The sequence below is a fragment of the Natator depressus genome, chromosome 14 (genome assembly GCF_965152275.1).
Source record: "Natator depressus isolate rNatDep1 chromosome 14, rNatDep2.hap1, whole genome shotgun sequence".
Taxonomy (NCBI): Eukaryota; Metazoa; Chordata; order Testudines; family Cheloniidae; genus Natator; species Natator depressus.
This window is the reverse complement of record NC_134247.1, coordinates 35,298,122-35,310,731: the sequence shown is the minus strand read 5'-3', so window position 1 is coordinate 35,310,731 and position 12,610 is coordinate 35,298,122. Positions and strand designations below refer to the sequence as shown.

Below are 12,610 nucleotides of genomic sequence, written 5' to 3'. Positions count from 1 at the left end.
GCCAGCAGCAGGACCCGTCAGAACTGATGGGGCAAAGATAGAAAATACGGGACAATTTGCCTATTTTTAAGAAAAAGTTGGGACACCGGCAGGAGGGCTTAAATACAGGACTGTCCCTTTCAAAAAGGGACGTCTGGTCACCCTCCCTCTGAGGGGAGTCAGGGCCCGTCTGCCTGTGAGGAGACAATGAGCCGGGAAAGGGCAAGGGAAGCGGGGGTGGGGGGTGGGAAGGTGTCAGTGGGGGTGGGGGGAAGTGGACAGGCTGATGCTGGGAGAGGAAAGGGGAGGGGCAGGTGATAGGAGCAGAAGGGGGAGTGGAAGAAGGGAGGGGCAGGCACAAGGGCAATGGGGAGGCAAAAGGAGCAGACACCAGGAGGTGGAAGGGATGAGGAGTGGGGCAGGTGCCAGGACCATGGGCGGTGGGGTGCGAATGGGCAGGCACCAGGAACAAGGACCTGGGGATTACAGTGGACGAGAAGCTGGATATGAGTCAGCAGTGTGCCCTCGTTGCCAAGAAGGCCAACGGCATATTGGGCTACATTAGTAGGAGCATTGCCAGCAGATTGAGGGAACTCAACGGGTAGTGATCAATGGCTCCATGTCTGGTTGGCAGCCGGTATCAAGTGGAGTGCCCCAAGGGTCGGTCCTGGGGCCGGTTTTGTTCAATATCTTCATAAATGATCTGGAGGATGGTGTGGATTGCATTCTCAGCAAATTTGCGGATGATACTAAACTAGGAGGAGTGGTAGATACAGTGGCAGGTAGGGTTAGGATACAGAGGGACCTAGACAAATTGGAGGATTGGGCCAAAAGAAATCTGATGAGGTTCAACAAGGATAAGTGCAGGGTCCTGCACTTAGGACGGAAGAATCCAATGCACCGCTACAGACTAGGGACCGAATGGCTAGGCAGCAGTTCTACGGAAAAGGACCTAGGGGTGACAATGGACGAGAAGCTGGATATGAGTCAACAGTGTGCCCTTGTTGCCAAGAATGCATTTTGGGATGCATAAGTAGGGGCATTGCCAGCAGATCGAGGGACGTGATCGTTCCCCTCTATTCGACATTGGTGAGGCCTCATCTGGAGTACTGTGTCCAGTTTTGGGCCCCACACTACAAGAAGGATGTGGAAAAATTGGAGAGTCCAGCGAAGGGCAACAAATATGATTAGGGGTCTGGAACACATGACTTACGAGGAGAGGCTGAGGGAACTGGGATTGTTTAGTCTGCAGAAGAGAAGAATGAGGGGGGATTTGATAGCTGCTTTCAACTACCTGAGAGGTGGTTCCAAAGAGGATGGTTCTAGACTATTCTCAGTGGTAGAAGATGACAGGACAAAGAGTAATGGTCTCAAGTTGCAGTGGGGGAGGTTTAGGTTGGATATTAGGAAAAAATTTTTCACTAGGAGGGTGGTGAAACACTGGAATGCGTTACCTAGGGAGGTGGTAGAATCTCCTTCCTTAGAAGTTTTTAAGGTCAGGCTTGACAAAGCCCTGGCTGGGATGATTTAGTTGGGGATTGGTCCTGCTTTGAGCAGGGGGTTGGATTAGATGACCTCCTGAGGTCCCTTCCAACCCTGATATTCTATGATTCTATGATTATTCCCCTCTATTCAGAACTGGTGAGACCACATCTGGAGTATTGTGTCCAGTTTTGGTGTCCCCCACCCCCCACTACAGAAGGGATGTGGACAAATTGGAGAGAGTCCAGTGGAGGGCAACGAAAATGATTAGGGGGCTGGGGTACATGACTTACAGGGAGAGGCTGAGGGAACTGGCGTTATTTAGTCTACAGAAGAGAAGAGTGAGGGGGGATTTGATAGGAGCCTTCAACTACCTGAAGAGGGGTTCCAGTGAGGATGGAGCTTGGCTGTTCTCAGTGGTGGCAGTTAACAGAACAAGGAGCAATGGTCTCAAGTTGCAGTGTGGGAGGTCTAGGTTGGATATTAGGAAACATTTTATCACTAAGAGGGTGTTGAAGCACTGGAATGGGTTACCTAGGGAGGTGGTGTAATCTCCATCCTTAGAGGTTTTTAAGGCCTGCCTTGACAAAGCCTTGGCTGGGATGATTTAGTTGGTGTTGGTCCTGCTTTCAGCAGGGGATTGGACTAGATGACCTCCTGAGGTCTCTTCCAACCCTAATCTTCTATGATTCTATGGCACAGAGTGAGGCAGGAGCCTGGGGGCAGAGGGGCTGGCTGGGGCAGAGGCAGTCACCAGTGGGTGGAGGAAGATGAGAGGAGGGGCAGATGCCAGGGGGAAGAATGGGGTGATGGGAGGGGTGGGCACTGGGGGGGTGTTAAGGGGGAAAAGGAGGGGCAGGCATTAGGGCCAGAGAGTATGTGTGAGGTGCAGGAGTGGAGATGAGGGGAGGTGTGGGCATGAGGGGCCAAAGGGGGGCAGAAGAAGGGGCGGGCACTGGGGCACAGAGAGGGGAGAGGAAAGGGGCTCGCACCAGGGGACACAATGGGTGAACAGAGGGTCAGGCACTGGGAAGGCAGAGGGTGGGTAGAAGGAGGGGCTGGTATGAGGGGAAAGAAGTGGGTGGGGGAAGGCGCAGGTGACAAGGGGAGAAAGGGGGGGAGGGGGAGGGTGGGTGCCAGAGGGACATGGGGACGTGAAGGGGGACAGACCCCAGAGGGCAATAGGGGAGCAAAGGAAAGGGGCAGTCAAAAAAGTGGAAAAGGGCTTGAGGGGTGGGTGCCAGGAAGACAGAGGGAGGCAAGGGAAGGGGCAGGCACCAGGAGGGATGTGGGGACTGAGCAGTGGGGCAGATGCAAGGAGAGGAGAGGGGCAGGCACCAGGGGGCAGATTGGGGGCAAGAGAACAAGTGAGCACAGGGGGGCAGAGAGAGGGGTGTGGAGATGTGGGAACCAGGGGGGCAGAGGGAGGATAAGGGGAGGGGTGAGCACCAGTGGGGCAGAGATGGGGTGAGGGAAAGGGCTTACACCAGGGGTCCAAAGGGGAGAAGGGAAGGGCAGGCACCTTGGAGGCAGATGGGAGCAATGGTAGAGATGCGACTCTGGGGGGCAGAGGAAGAGTGAAGGGAGGGGCTGGCACCAGGGCACTGGGGGGGGGGGTGAGGGGTGCTTGTGTCAGGGGGGCAGAGGGTGAGGGAGGGGCAGGGGGGAGAACTAAGGGGAAGGTGCCAGGGGGAGGGGGTGCGAGGGAAGGGGCAGGCACCGTGGGGAGCGACAGGAATGCAGGTTAATTTCCCTTTGATCCCAGTGACCAGCCCCTGCCCCCGGCCCTGACTCTGTGACTCTCTCCCCAGTGAACGTGACTCTGGATCCAGACACGGCAAATCCCAACCTCGTCCTGTCTGAGGATCGGAAACATGTGAGACACGGAAACTGGGATCCGCCCAACAAGTCTGAGGGATTCGATCATTATATCTGTGTCCTGGGCGCTGAGGGGTTCACGGGCGGGAGGCGTTACTGGGAGGTGGAGGTGGGAGGCAAGACAGGCTGGTACCTGGGGGTTTGTAGGGAATCTGTGAGCAGGAAGGGGAAGGTCACACTCACACCTGAGGATGGATACTGGGTCGTGTGGCTGAGGGGTGGGGTATACCAGGCCCTCACCTCCCCCTCGACCTCCCTCCCCGTGAGCATCCGGCCCGGCCGGGTGGGGATTTTCCTGGACTATGAGGCGGGCGAGGTCTCGTTTTACAATGTGACTGACAGGTCCCGTCTCTTCAGTTTCACTGACACCTTCTCCGGGACGCTCCGCCCTTATTTCAGTCCTGGTTACTATGTTTCGGGTACAAATGCGGCTCCCCTGAAAATCTGCCCGGTCCCAGCTCCAGCCGGGGGGAATCTCGGTCCCTGACAGTGACCCCCACGGCACAGACTGGCCCCTCCCAGCGGTGGGGCCAGTTACTGCTGGCAACTGGACCTTTTGTGCTGACCGGACGCTGCCAGTTTCCCTTTTCAACTGGAGGTTCCAATCGAGAACCGGACACCTGGCAACCCCCGCCCAGGCTGGGTGAATGGGTCCCACTTGCTGGAAGGAGCCAGACAGATTTTCCCCACTCCCCCTGTGTTTGCTCCACCGCTTGCACAGGGCGATGCTGGTAAGAAATACGGCCAGACAGCTAGTGGTTTTTGCTGCCCTCACCTTTCCCCATCCTCTGTCCCAGGGGTAGCAGATGGGGATGGACAGGGATCATTCACTCCTGTCAGAATATTCTACCCCTGTGAAATCTCAATGTAAAATATGAAAGACAAAAGATTATTCTAATTTAGAAAATGTTTTTATTGTCACAAGGTGTAAATGCAAGAACATTTTCATTGACATTTCAACAGCATTTCAAAAACAAGCATCTAAACATATTTTTAGAAATGGAATTAGTTACATTTTTTTTCAGTTCTTCCCTCAAATCTATATTGAAGTTTAACTTCTCTAAATAGTTTAATTTGTATTTCAGCTGTGGAATTTCAAGAAATCAAAAATATTTATCTTAACAAAAAAAATTATTAAATTGTCAGACTGGGTTGCTGAGTTACAATGTACATGTGTCATAAACATCACAACTACGCACATGTGCAGCTGCTCTCGCTCTCTTTTCCTTTCTTTATTGTCTTGACTGGTTCTCTCTGGAAGGCAGGGCACATACACCCACCCCCTGCACTACACCTTTGACAATTAATTGGTGAAAAAATGATAGAATTAATTAAGCAATATATTTAAGTTAACTCACACAAGATTATAAAATAGTCTTTGAACTTCTGTTAGTATTAATTCATGCGATTTTTAACTTTCTAGCTTCATATAATCGGTAATCAAGATATGACACTTCCTTTCTTGTTCTCACGTCAATTAAGAAAACACGGTCCCGAACCACAAATGCTATCTTCCTATATATAGAAATCTCTTCTACAATATCTTTTTCTTTCTTTAGAACTATTATTTGCAGGCAATGTATTGTCAGTGTCCACTGTTGATTTCAATGTACTGACGGGCTCTTCATGTTCTTGGTTCTAAGGACACAACAAATGTAGTTTGGTAAAGAAACAGAGACGGGGTTGTATTCCTTTATTGAATCATCATAAATTAAGTTAATTGTATTAAAGACGCTGGCACTTGATGAAACATAACTTGAAATTTGGTGATGCTTTATTAGGAAACCTTTCTTCTCGGCCATAAATCAGTCGACAGGGTGATATTTTGTTGTCATGTGAGGTTTAGAGTACAAAGAAAATAAAGTTGCTCCAGGAAATTCATCTCAGTCCTTCTGGGTTCTGTCCACCACCTTCAGGGATGCTCTGTAAAAATAGTGACTGATTGGCCTAATTCCTTCAAATTAGCCATTGAACCTAATTTCTTGAAGAGCTAGCTGAGCAGAGTATGAGGGGAGGCACATCACATGGCATTGCTAGGACTACTTTTTGTTTTAAACATGATGCGTTATGAACATTTTAAATGTAATAATTCAGTTTTGAAAATTTATTCACAATATGCCATTCATGTCAGAGTGCCCTAAACTTACCTTGATTATTTGAAAATAAATACCCTAAAGTTATCTTTTGATGGATTCATTTGTGTTTTTATCCAGTCTGCTGGTGTCTAGGTGGCATGGGCTGCTGAAGCTATGTGTTTTTCCTAGTTTTTAACACAGGGAAATGTTAATCTAAAAATAGAAAATTTTTCCCTAAAATTTCCTTCAGAAATATCTGCGTTCCTTTCCCTATTTCTCACTGAATTATGTGTAATTACTGTGGCTTCTTATCAAATCTCATTGTGTTATTACATGGGAAAATGTGTTGGCAAATAGTGAAAACCATGTTGTATATTAACCTATCTGACAAGACATAAAAATGTGTTGTCACTAACAATTTACAGCATGAAATGTCATGAAGAGATTGCAGGCAATGTTCATTTTTAAATGTCTAACTATCAATGGGCTCCCGCATCAGTTCTAGCAACCCCTGGCTGGCAGACCTCTGTGTGAATTAAGCAGCCTCCAGTCTGCCAGGGAACCTCCACCAAGTGTCTTTATTACCTTTTATGGTGCATCACAGCATAGCAGCAGTTACAAGGAGCCCCCTTCCTGCTCCCTGGTTCAGCCTTTTATCCTGCTGCTTTCTTCTCAGCGCTGAGCTAGTGACCTCATCAGGTTCCTTACAGGTGCAAGTGAGCCCCTCTACCCTTCTGTAACAAGGGGTGCTCTCGTGGGACACTACTGAGAGTACCAATTCAGGGCAATTTGCTGAGAAATAGGGCAGTCACAGCCTCAGGCTGGTGGTTCTCCACCTCTAAGGCACATCAAACCAGCCAAACAGAGAGGACTCTGGTTTCACCCCACTGGCTAACCAGAAGTCATACAAGCAATTCCCTCAGGTACCCCAGTTCCCTTGTACCACCAGTAGCACTCCTTATAGGGATGACTGATTATGAAAACCAGTTTCCCCAATTAAAGGTTCTCCTGATCCCAAAGGACCCGCCACAAAACGCAGGTCAATATACAAATCAGATCTTATCCCAAAATCATATTTTCACCAATCATTTAGGATCTAAAATCTAACAGTTTATTCATAAAAAGAAAGAAATATAGATGAGAGTTAAAATTGGTTAAAGGAATCAAATACATACAACAATTGAAAAGTTCCTGGTTCAGGCTTATAGCAGTGATGGAATAAACTGCTGGCTCAAATCAAGTTTCTGGAGTACATCCACAGATTTGGATGCGTCCTTCAGTCCTTTGTTTAGAGCTTCAGTTTGTAGCAAAGTTCCTCCAGAGATCAGAAGCAGGTTTGAAAACAAAATGGAGGGGCTTCCAGGGCCTTTTTATATCCTCTACCATGTGGAAGATCCCCATTGTTCTTACTGTGGAAAATCACAGCAGAAGATGGAGTTTGGAGTCACGTGGGCAAGTTCACATCTCCACGCATGATTCAGTTCTTTGGAGGTGGCAGCCATTGCTCACATGGTACTTTGAACATTCCCAGGAAGGCTCATCAGATGTGGATTGGAGTCTCACAGGGTCCATTGTCAGTTAAGTGTTTCTTGTTGGGGCACTTAATCTGAATAGTCCCTTCTCAATGAGCTGGCCAAATGCTTCACTGGTGCTACTTAGAATCAAACACATTGAAATACAAATTCATAGCCAATACTCATAACTTCAAATACATAAATGCTACACCCGTACAAGTAGTTTAATCACAGTCAGCAAACTACACCCTTTTCATAGATATCTTACTTGACCATCTTTGTACAAGATTTGTTGCAACTATATGACAGTGGTTGCAATAATGATGTCTACGGTCACAGTTCATTTAGATACCGTCACAGCTTCCAGACCCAAACTACTCAGTGCCTTCTCCTCTAACTGCACCCGGTGTCCTGGGTGTGGTCAGTGACCAGGGTGCTGGCTTCCAAAGGGCTCTCTTTGTAGCTGCTAACAGCCCCTTGTCACATGGCCATGATTGTGTAATTGACCGTCCAGAGAAAATAACACCAAATGTAAACTTTTACCTCATTATTCAATTCAGAACCCTTTCCACACCACTATCTCCTGTCTTCATGTCTCTGTGTACTTATCATATGTGACAGTGTTCTTGGGCAAGTAGGCTGTCACTGCCATTGCTATGCCCCTAGGCACACAGGTGGCTGACTCCTGGCATGCACTGTATTCATAGCTGCAGGATCATTGCATGGGAAGTGGAGAGGACATGGGCAGACAAATAACTGCTCTGAAGCTGCCTGGCGGCGTCTCCCCACTCCCCAGCAGCAGTGGGGGCTTCCTGCAGTCAGGGAAGGTATTTGAGGTTCCCCAACCCCTGCTACTCCTCTGCTCTGTCTTCTAGGAAAGACCAGGTCTCTCTGCAGCTGAAGTTCCCACCCACCACATTTCACATCACCATTTCATACATGTCCTGCATCCCTAGGGCTTGCACCTGTCAAAGTCAGATTCAAGGCTCACAGAATTTGTCTGACCACTCTGTTTATTAGCAAAGCACTTTACCAATGCACCCAGATATATGTGAGTCCCCTGCAAAAGCTCAAGCTAACTTATCTATACAGATAAGCCAAAGCCAATTTAACATAGGAGACAAAAGGAAGCAGAAACGGACAAATATACATACATATCTTATTTGCATACTAACGTTTACCAATCTCCTAGCTCAGTAGGAGCTCTAAGTTAATTAGTTTGAGGACCCATTGTCTCACACTCCTTAATGTTTCTCTTCCTGACAACTATATTTCAACAAACCTTTCAAGCAGCATTTCTTTAATGAATTATAATGTCAATATAATTCATTCTACTTTCACACACCCTCTTTGCCAACCCATCGCATGGCTCCCAGGCCTCTCCGTGTAGTCTTCACAAACCCACCGTTTCCCCTGTGTGACAGCCAGTCAGTGGGGCAGAGTCTGCACCTGGAATCTCCTGGATGGTGAGACAGGAAAGGATTCACCATTTGGTTTGTCCAGAAGAGTTTTGGGGCTTGTTTTAACTCAAGTTCATTAACTGTGAATTAATACATTAATCACCAGAACTGTAAGTGCTGGGGCTTGGCCACATATGTATTTGCACCTGTTTAACTAAAGGTGTCTTTTTAAGCCAATTTGATTAACTACCCACTAGCACAGAGGCAGTTATACCTGTACAAAGGTGTTTATATCAGTACAGCTGTTCCCTTATGTGGAGATAAATAAGCTCTACCAGGAGGAGCGGCTTTTATACTGGTATCGATGCAGCCGCACTATGGGCTGTGGGGCTAGGGACAAACACTGTGTGCAGCCCAGGCTTAAGAGGGGCTTCTATAGATTTAAATTAAGTAGATTTCTCACTGGCTTAAGCTAAACCAAAATAAGCCACTCTGGATCAACTTAAGTGTGTCCTCATTGAGGTTTACACTGGTTTAACTAAACTGGTGCACTGGTGCCTCAGGCCTTGTTCATGTCAGAATGTTGCACCAGTTTCACTGAAATTATTTTTTAAACCAATTTAGTTAAACCAAAGCAAACCCGTTGTGACGGGTTCGGTCACAGAGACCCCCCTCGAGACTGTCACTCGATGTGCTGGGATACCACTGAGAACAACCCTCCTGCCAGAACAGGTGCCCCTCCACTTCTGTCTTGCTGAGCCAGACACTCCAGTTCAGCTCCAGCACAGACCCAGAGGTTGGGCCACGCACCCCTGCAGTTCACAGAAACTGAGATTCACTCAGCCCAGCAGCTCCTCAGTTAACAGGGACTTTCCCAGTGCCCAGTGTTCAGCCTTTCTGGGAGCCTGAACCCCAAATAAATCCGTTTTACTCTGTATAAAGCTTATACAGGGTAAATTCATAAATTGTCTGCCCTCTATAACACTGATAGAGAGATATGCACAGCTGTTTGTCCCCCAGGTATTCATCATTTACTCTGGGTTTATTAATAAACAAAAGTGATTTTATTAAGTATAAAAAGTAGGATTTAAGTGGTTCCAAGTAATAACAGACAGAACAAAATAAGTCACTGAGCAAAATAAAACAAAACACACAAGTCTATGCCTAATACATTAAGAAACTGATTACAGGAAATAGCTCACCCTCAAAGATGTTCCAATAAGTTTCTATCACAGACCAGCCTCCTTCCTAGTCTGGGTCCAATCGTTTCCCCGGTACAGTCTTTGTTAGATCCAGCAGACATCTCAGGTGATAAGCAGGGGTTTTCTCATGACTGGCAGCCCCCTTTGTCCTGCTCCACCCCCTTTAATATCTTTGGCACAAGGTGGGAACCTTTTGTCTGTGTTGTCCCCACCCCTAGAATCATAGAATATTAGGGTTGGAAGAGACCTCAGGAGGTCATCTAGTCCAATCCCCTGCTGAAAGCAGGACCAACACCAACTAAATCATCCCAGCCAAGGCTTTGTCAAGGAAGGCCTTAAAAACCTCTAAGGATGGAGATTACACCACCTCCCTAGGTAACCCATTCCAGTGCTTCAACACCCTCTTAGTGAAATAATGTTTCTTAATATCCAACCTAAACCTCCCGCTCTGCAACTTGAGACCATTGCTCCTTGTTCTGTTAACTGCCACCACTGAGAACAGCCTAGCTCCATCCTCACTGGAACCCCTCTTCAGGTAGTTGAAGGCTGCTATCAAATCCCCCCTCACTCTTCTCTTCTGCAGACTAAATAACCCCAGTTCCCTCAGCCTCTCCTCATAATTCATGTGCCCCAGCCCCCTAATCATTCCCTTATCCAGGGAAAAGTACAAGAATTAAGATGGATTCCAGTATCATGTGACATGGTCACATGTCACTGTAAGACCCCTAGTCTCCATTCTTCCTGGGTTGGCCCACAGGTACACAGGAAGACTTGCAGGTAAATAAACCATTTACAACCAATTGTCCTAGTCAATGGAAGCCATCAAGTTCCTAATTCCCCATTGACGGCCCTCACCTGGTGTGACTACAACAGTGATACAAGTTTATATCCTATTTCCCTAACTCCAGACATAGAAATAATACATGCAAACGAATAGGATGAACACACTCAGTAGATTACAAGCTTTCTAATGACATCATACAAGAGACCTTTTGCATAAAGCATATTCCAGTTACATCATATTCCCATTCAGAAGCATATTTCCATAAAGCATATGGAGTGCAACGTCACACCCGTGTGGATGCTTCTCTATTTCAGGCTATGGCTACACTGAAAATGTCAAAGCAGTGTCATGCCAGTGCTTTGATATGACAGTGTGGTTGCTCGCGAGTGCTTGGGAGAGAGCTCTGTCAGTGCTCTCTGTAATCCACCTCCTCTCAGCACTCGGAGCCTGTCTTCACTGGCATTTTACAATGCTCAAACTTGCTGCACTCGGGGGGGAGGGTTCACACCCCTGAGCAAACAATTTACTGTGCTCTAGACATGGCCTCATTTTAAAAGCAGCTTAATGCGGTTTAGATTAACCTGATTCCTAATTGACTTGGGCTGAACTGAAATAAGTCTGGTTCAAACTGAAATAAGTGTCCACACAGCATTTTACACAGGTTTAACTCAATTGGTTTAGAAACCAATTTAAGGCTATGTCTATACTTGCAGATGTACAGTGCCAGGAGTTACAGCACTCCTCAGAGAGCGCCACAGGGAAACGCTGCTGTGTGTTCACACTGTCAGCTGCCAGTTATTAGTCATTTTAATTCTAGTGATCACTTCACACAATAAAGTGATCACTATCCAATCAGCTTTGTCTTTAAACAGAAGAGTTAAATAATGTCTAGAAGAAATCTTCAGACAGACCCTACTACATCCATTTTTTTCTGTTACACTAGCAGTTGGCCTCCCTACCCCAGCTTAGCAAGTGAGGTAGCTGAGGGTGACCCCCTCATTCAGGCAGGCTAAGCACAATTCCACAGCCCATTACTCATACAATAAGGATAACAACATTTCACTACCCCTGCATTCAGTAATAAAGTGATTTGGAACCCAAAACCAGCCAAAATTGATCACTTTGTCGAAGCAGTTCCCTCTGGTGTGCACCTATGCAGAGTAGGTGTGTGCAGTCTGTTCCTGAAGTCTTCCCGCCCAGCTCAGCACTAGATGTTGCGGGGGTAGGGCTCATTCAGACCTGCCTACACATCACTGAACCCAACACAGTGTACGAGCCTAACAGCTACTGCAATTGTCAAATTTGATTGATTTGAAGCTGTGTTTGTGCTCAATAGTATGGGTGTTGAAACACCTGGTTGTACTACATATCTAAATGTTTTATTCCATTGTCAATATAATATCCAGGGTGAGCCTATGTGAAAGCAGAAGATCTCTGATAGTCGAAAGTCCCAATCCTTGTATCTATTTTGTAAGCTATTATATATATTTTTGGGTCTAGGCCCTGCGTTATAGTCTTTCTTTTAAAGGGAAATAACAAGTCTCTAGCTAGGGATGTTGGTCTAGTTAGGGTGCATTGTAACTGCAGTGATGTAACAGTTTATTTTTGGAGTGTTATTCATAAAAAAGGCATTTGAAATTATTAAGTGTGTATGTAACTGTCTTATGGTAAGGAGAGGTAGTGGATTCCTAAGGAGAGAAAGAAAGTGAATCTCATTAGAATGCACAGCATCCTGGATAATTTTAATGAAGCCCTGCCCCTACCACCTGCAATTCTGGGAGTTCTTAGACAAAGCTCATAATCCTCTGCGCTGATGGATCAAGGTGGCCATTTTCCTTCATGCTTGGCAAGTCGAGTTACAGCATCCCCAGCTGGAGGAATTTCCTGGAAGGGAAGGGAAGCGTTGTGTCCTTTGCTCTCTACACAATAGGGAGCAGGTCGGAAATGTTCACAGCAGCCAGAAAACTCAAAGGTAGAGTTTAAAAGGGAGCTAAGAATGCAGACTACCCATTCCTGCTCCTGGAGGAATCCTGTGCCGCTGCCCATGTACAGAATTCATGTCTGGTGCAGATTTATTTTCCCCAGAGAAAATACATTCTGCCTGAGAAGTGCTGCAGTTCTGCCTTTTGCCCACCAGAGGCCACCGTGGTCCGGCAGCATGGCTATAATAGGACCACAGCAGTTTCTGGTGGGCAAAAGGTGGAACTGCAGAACTTCTCAGGCAGAATGTATTTTCTGCAGGAAAAAAAATTTCTGGGCATGCGCAGTGTCACAGATTCCCCCCAGGAGTAGACGT

The 12,610-nt window shown here is 46.9% G+C and overlaps 1 protein-coding gene across 1 annotated transcript in view; it reads left to right on the top strand.

Annotated features, from left to right (window-relative positions):
• LOC141998858 (butyrophilin subfamily 1 member A1-like) overlaps positions 1 to 3,826 on the top strand; it is a 55,899-nt gene extending 52,073 nt beyond the window's left edge. The window contains exon 12 of the mRNA XM_074971831.1: positions 3,273 to 3,826. Within this exon, the coding sequence (XP_074827932.1) occupies positions 3,273 to 3,826 (554 nt within the window). The remainder of the gene's footprint in view (positions 1 to 3,272) is intronic.
• Positions 3,827 to 12,610: the final 8,784 nt, after the last annotated feature.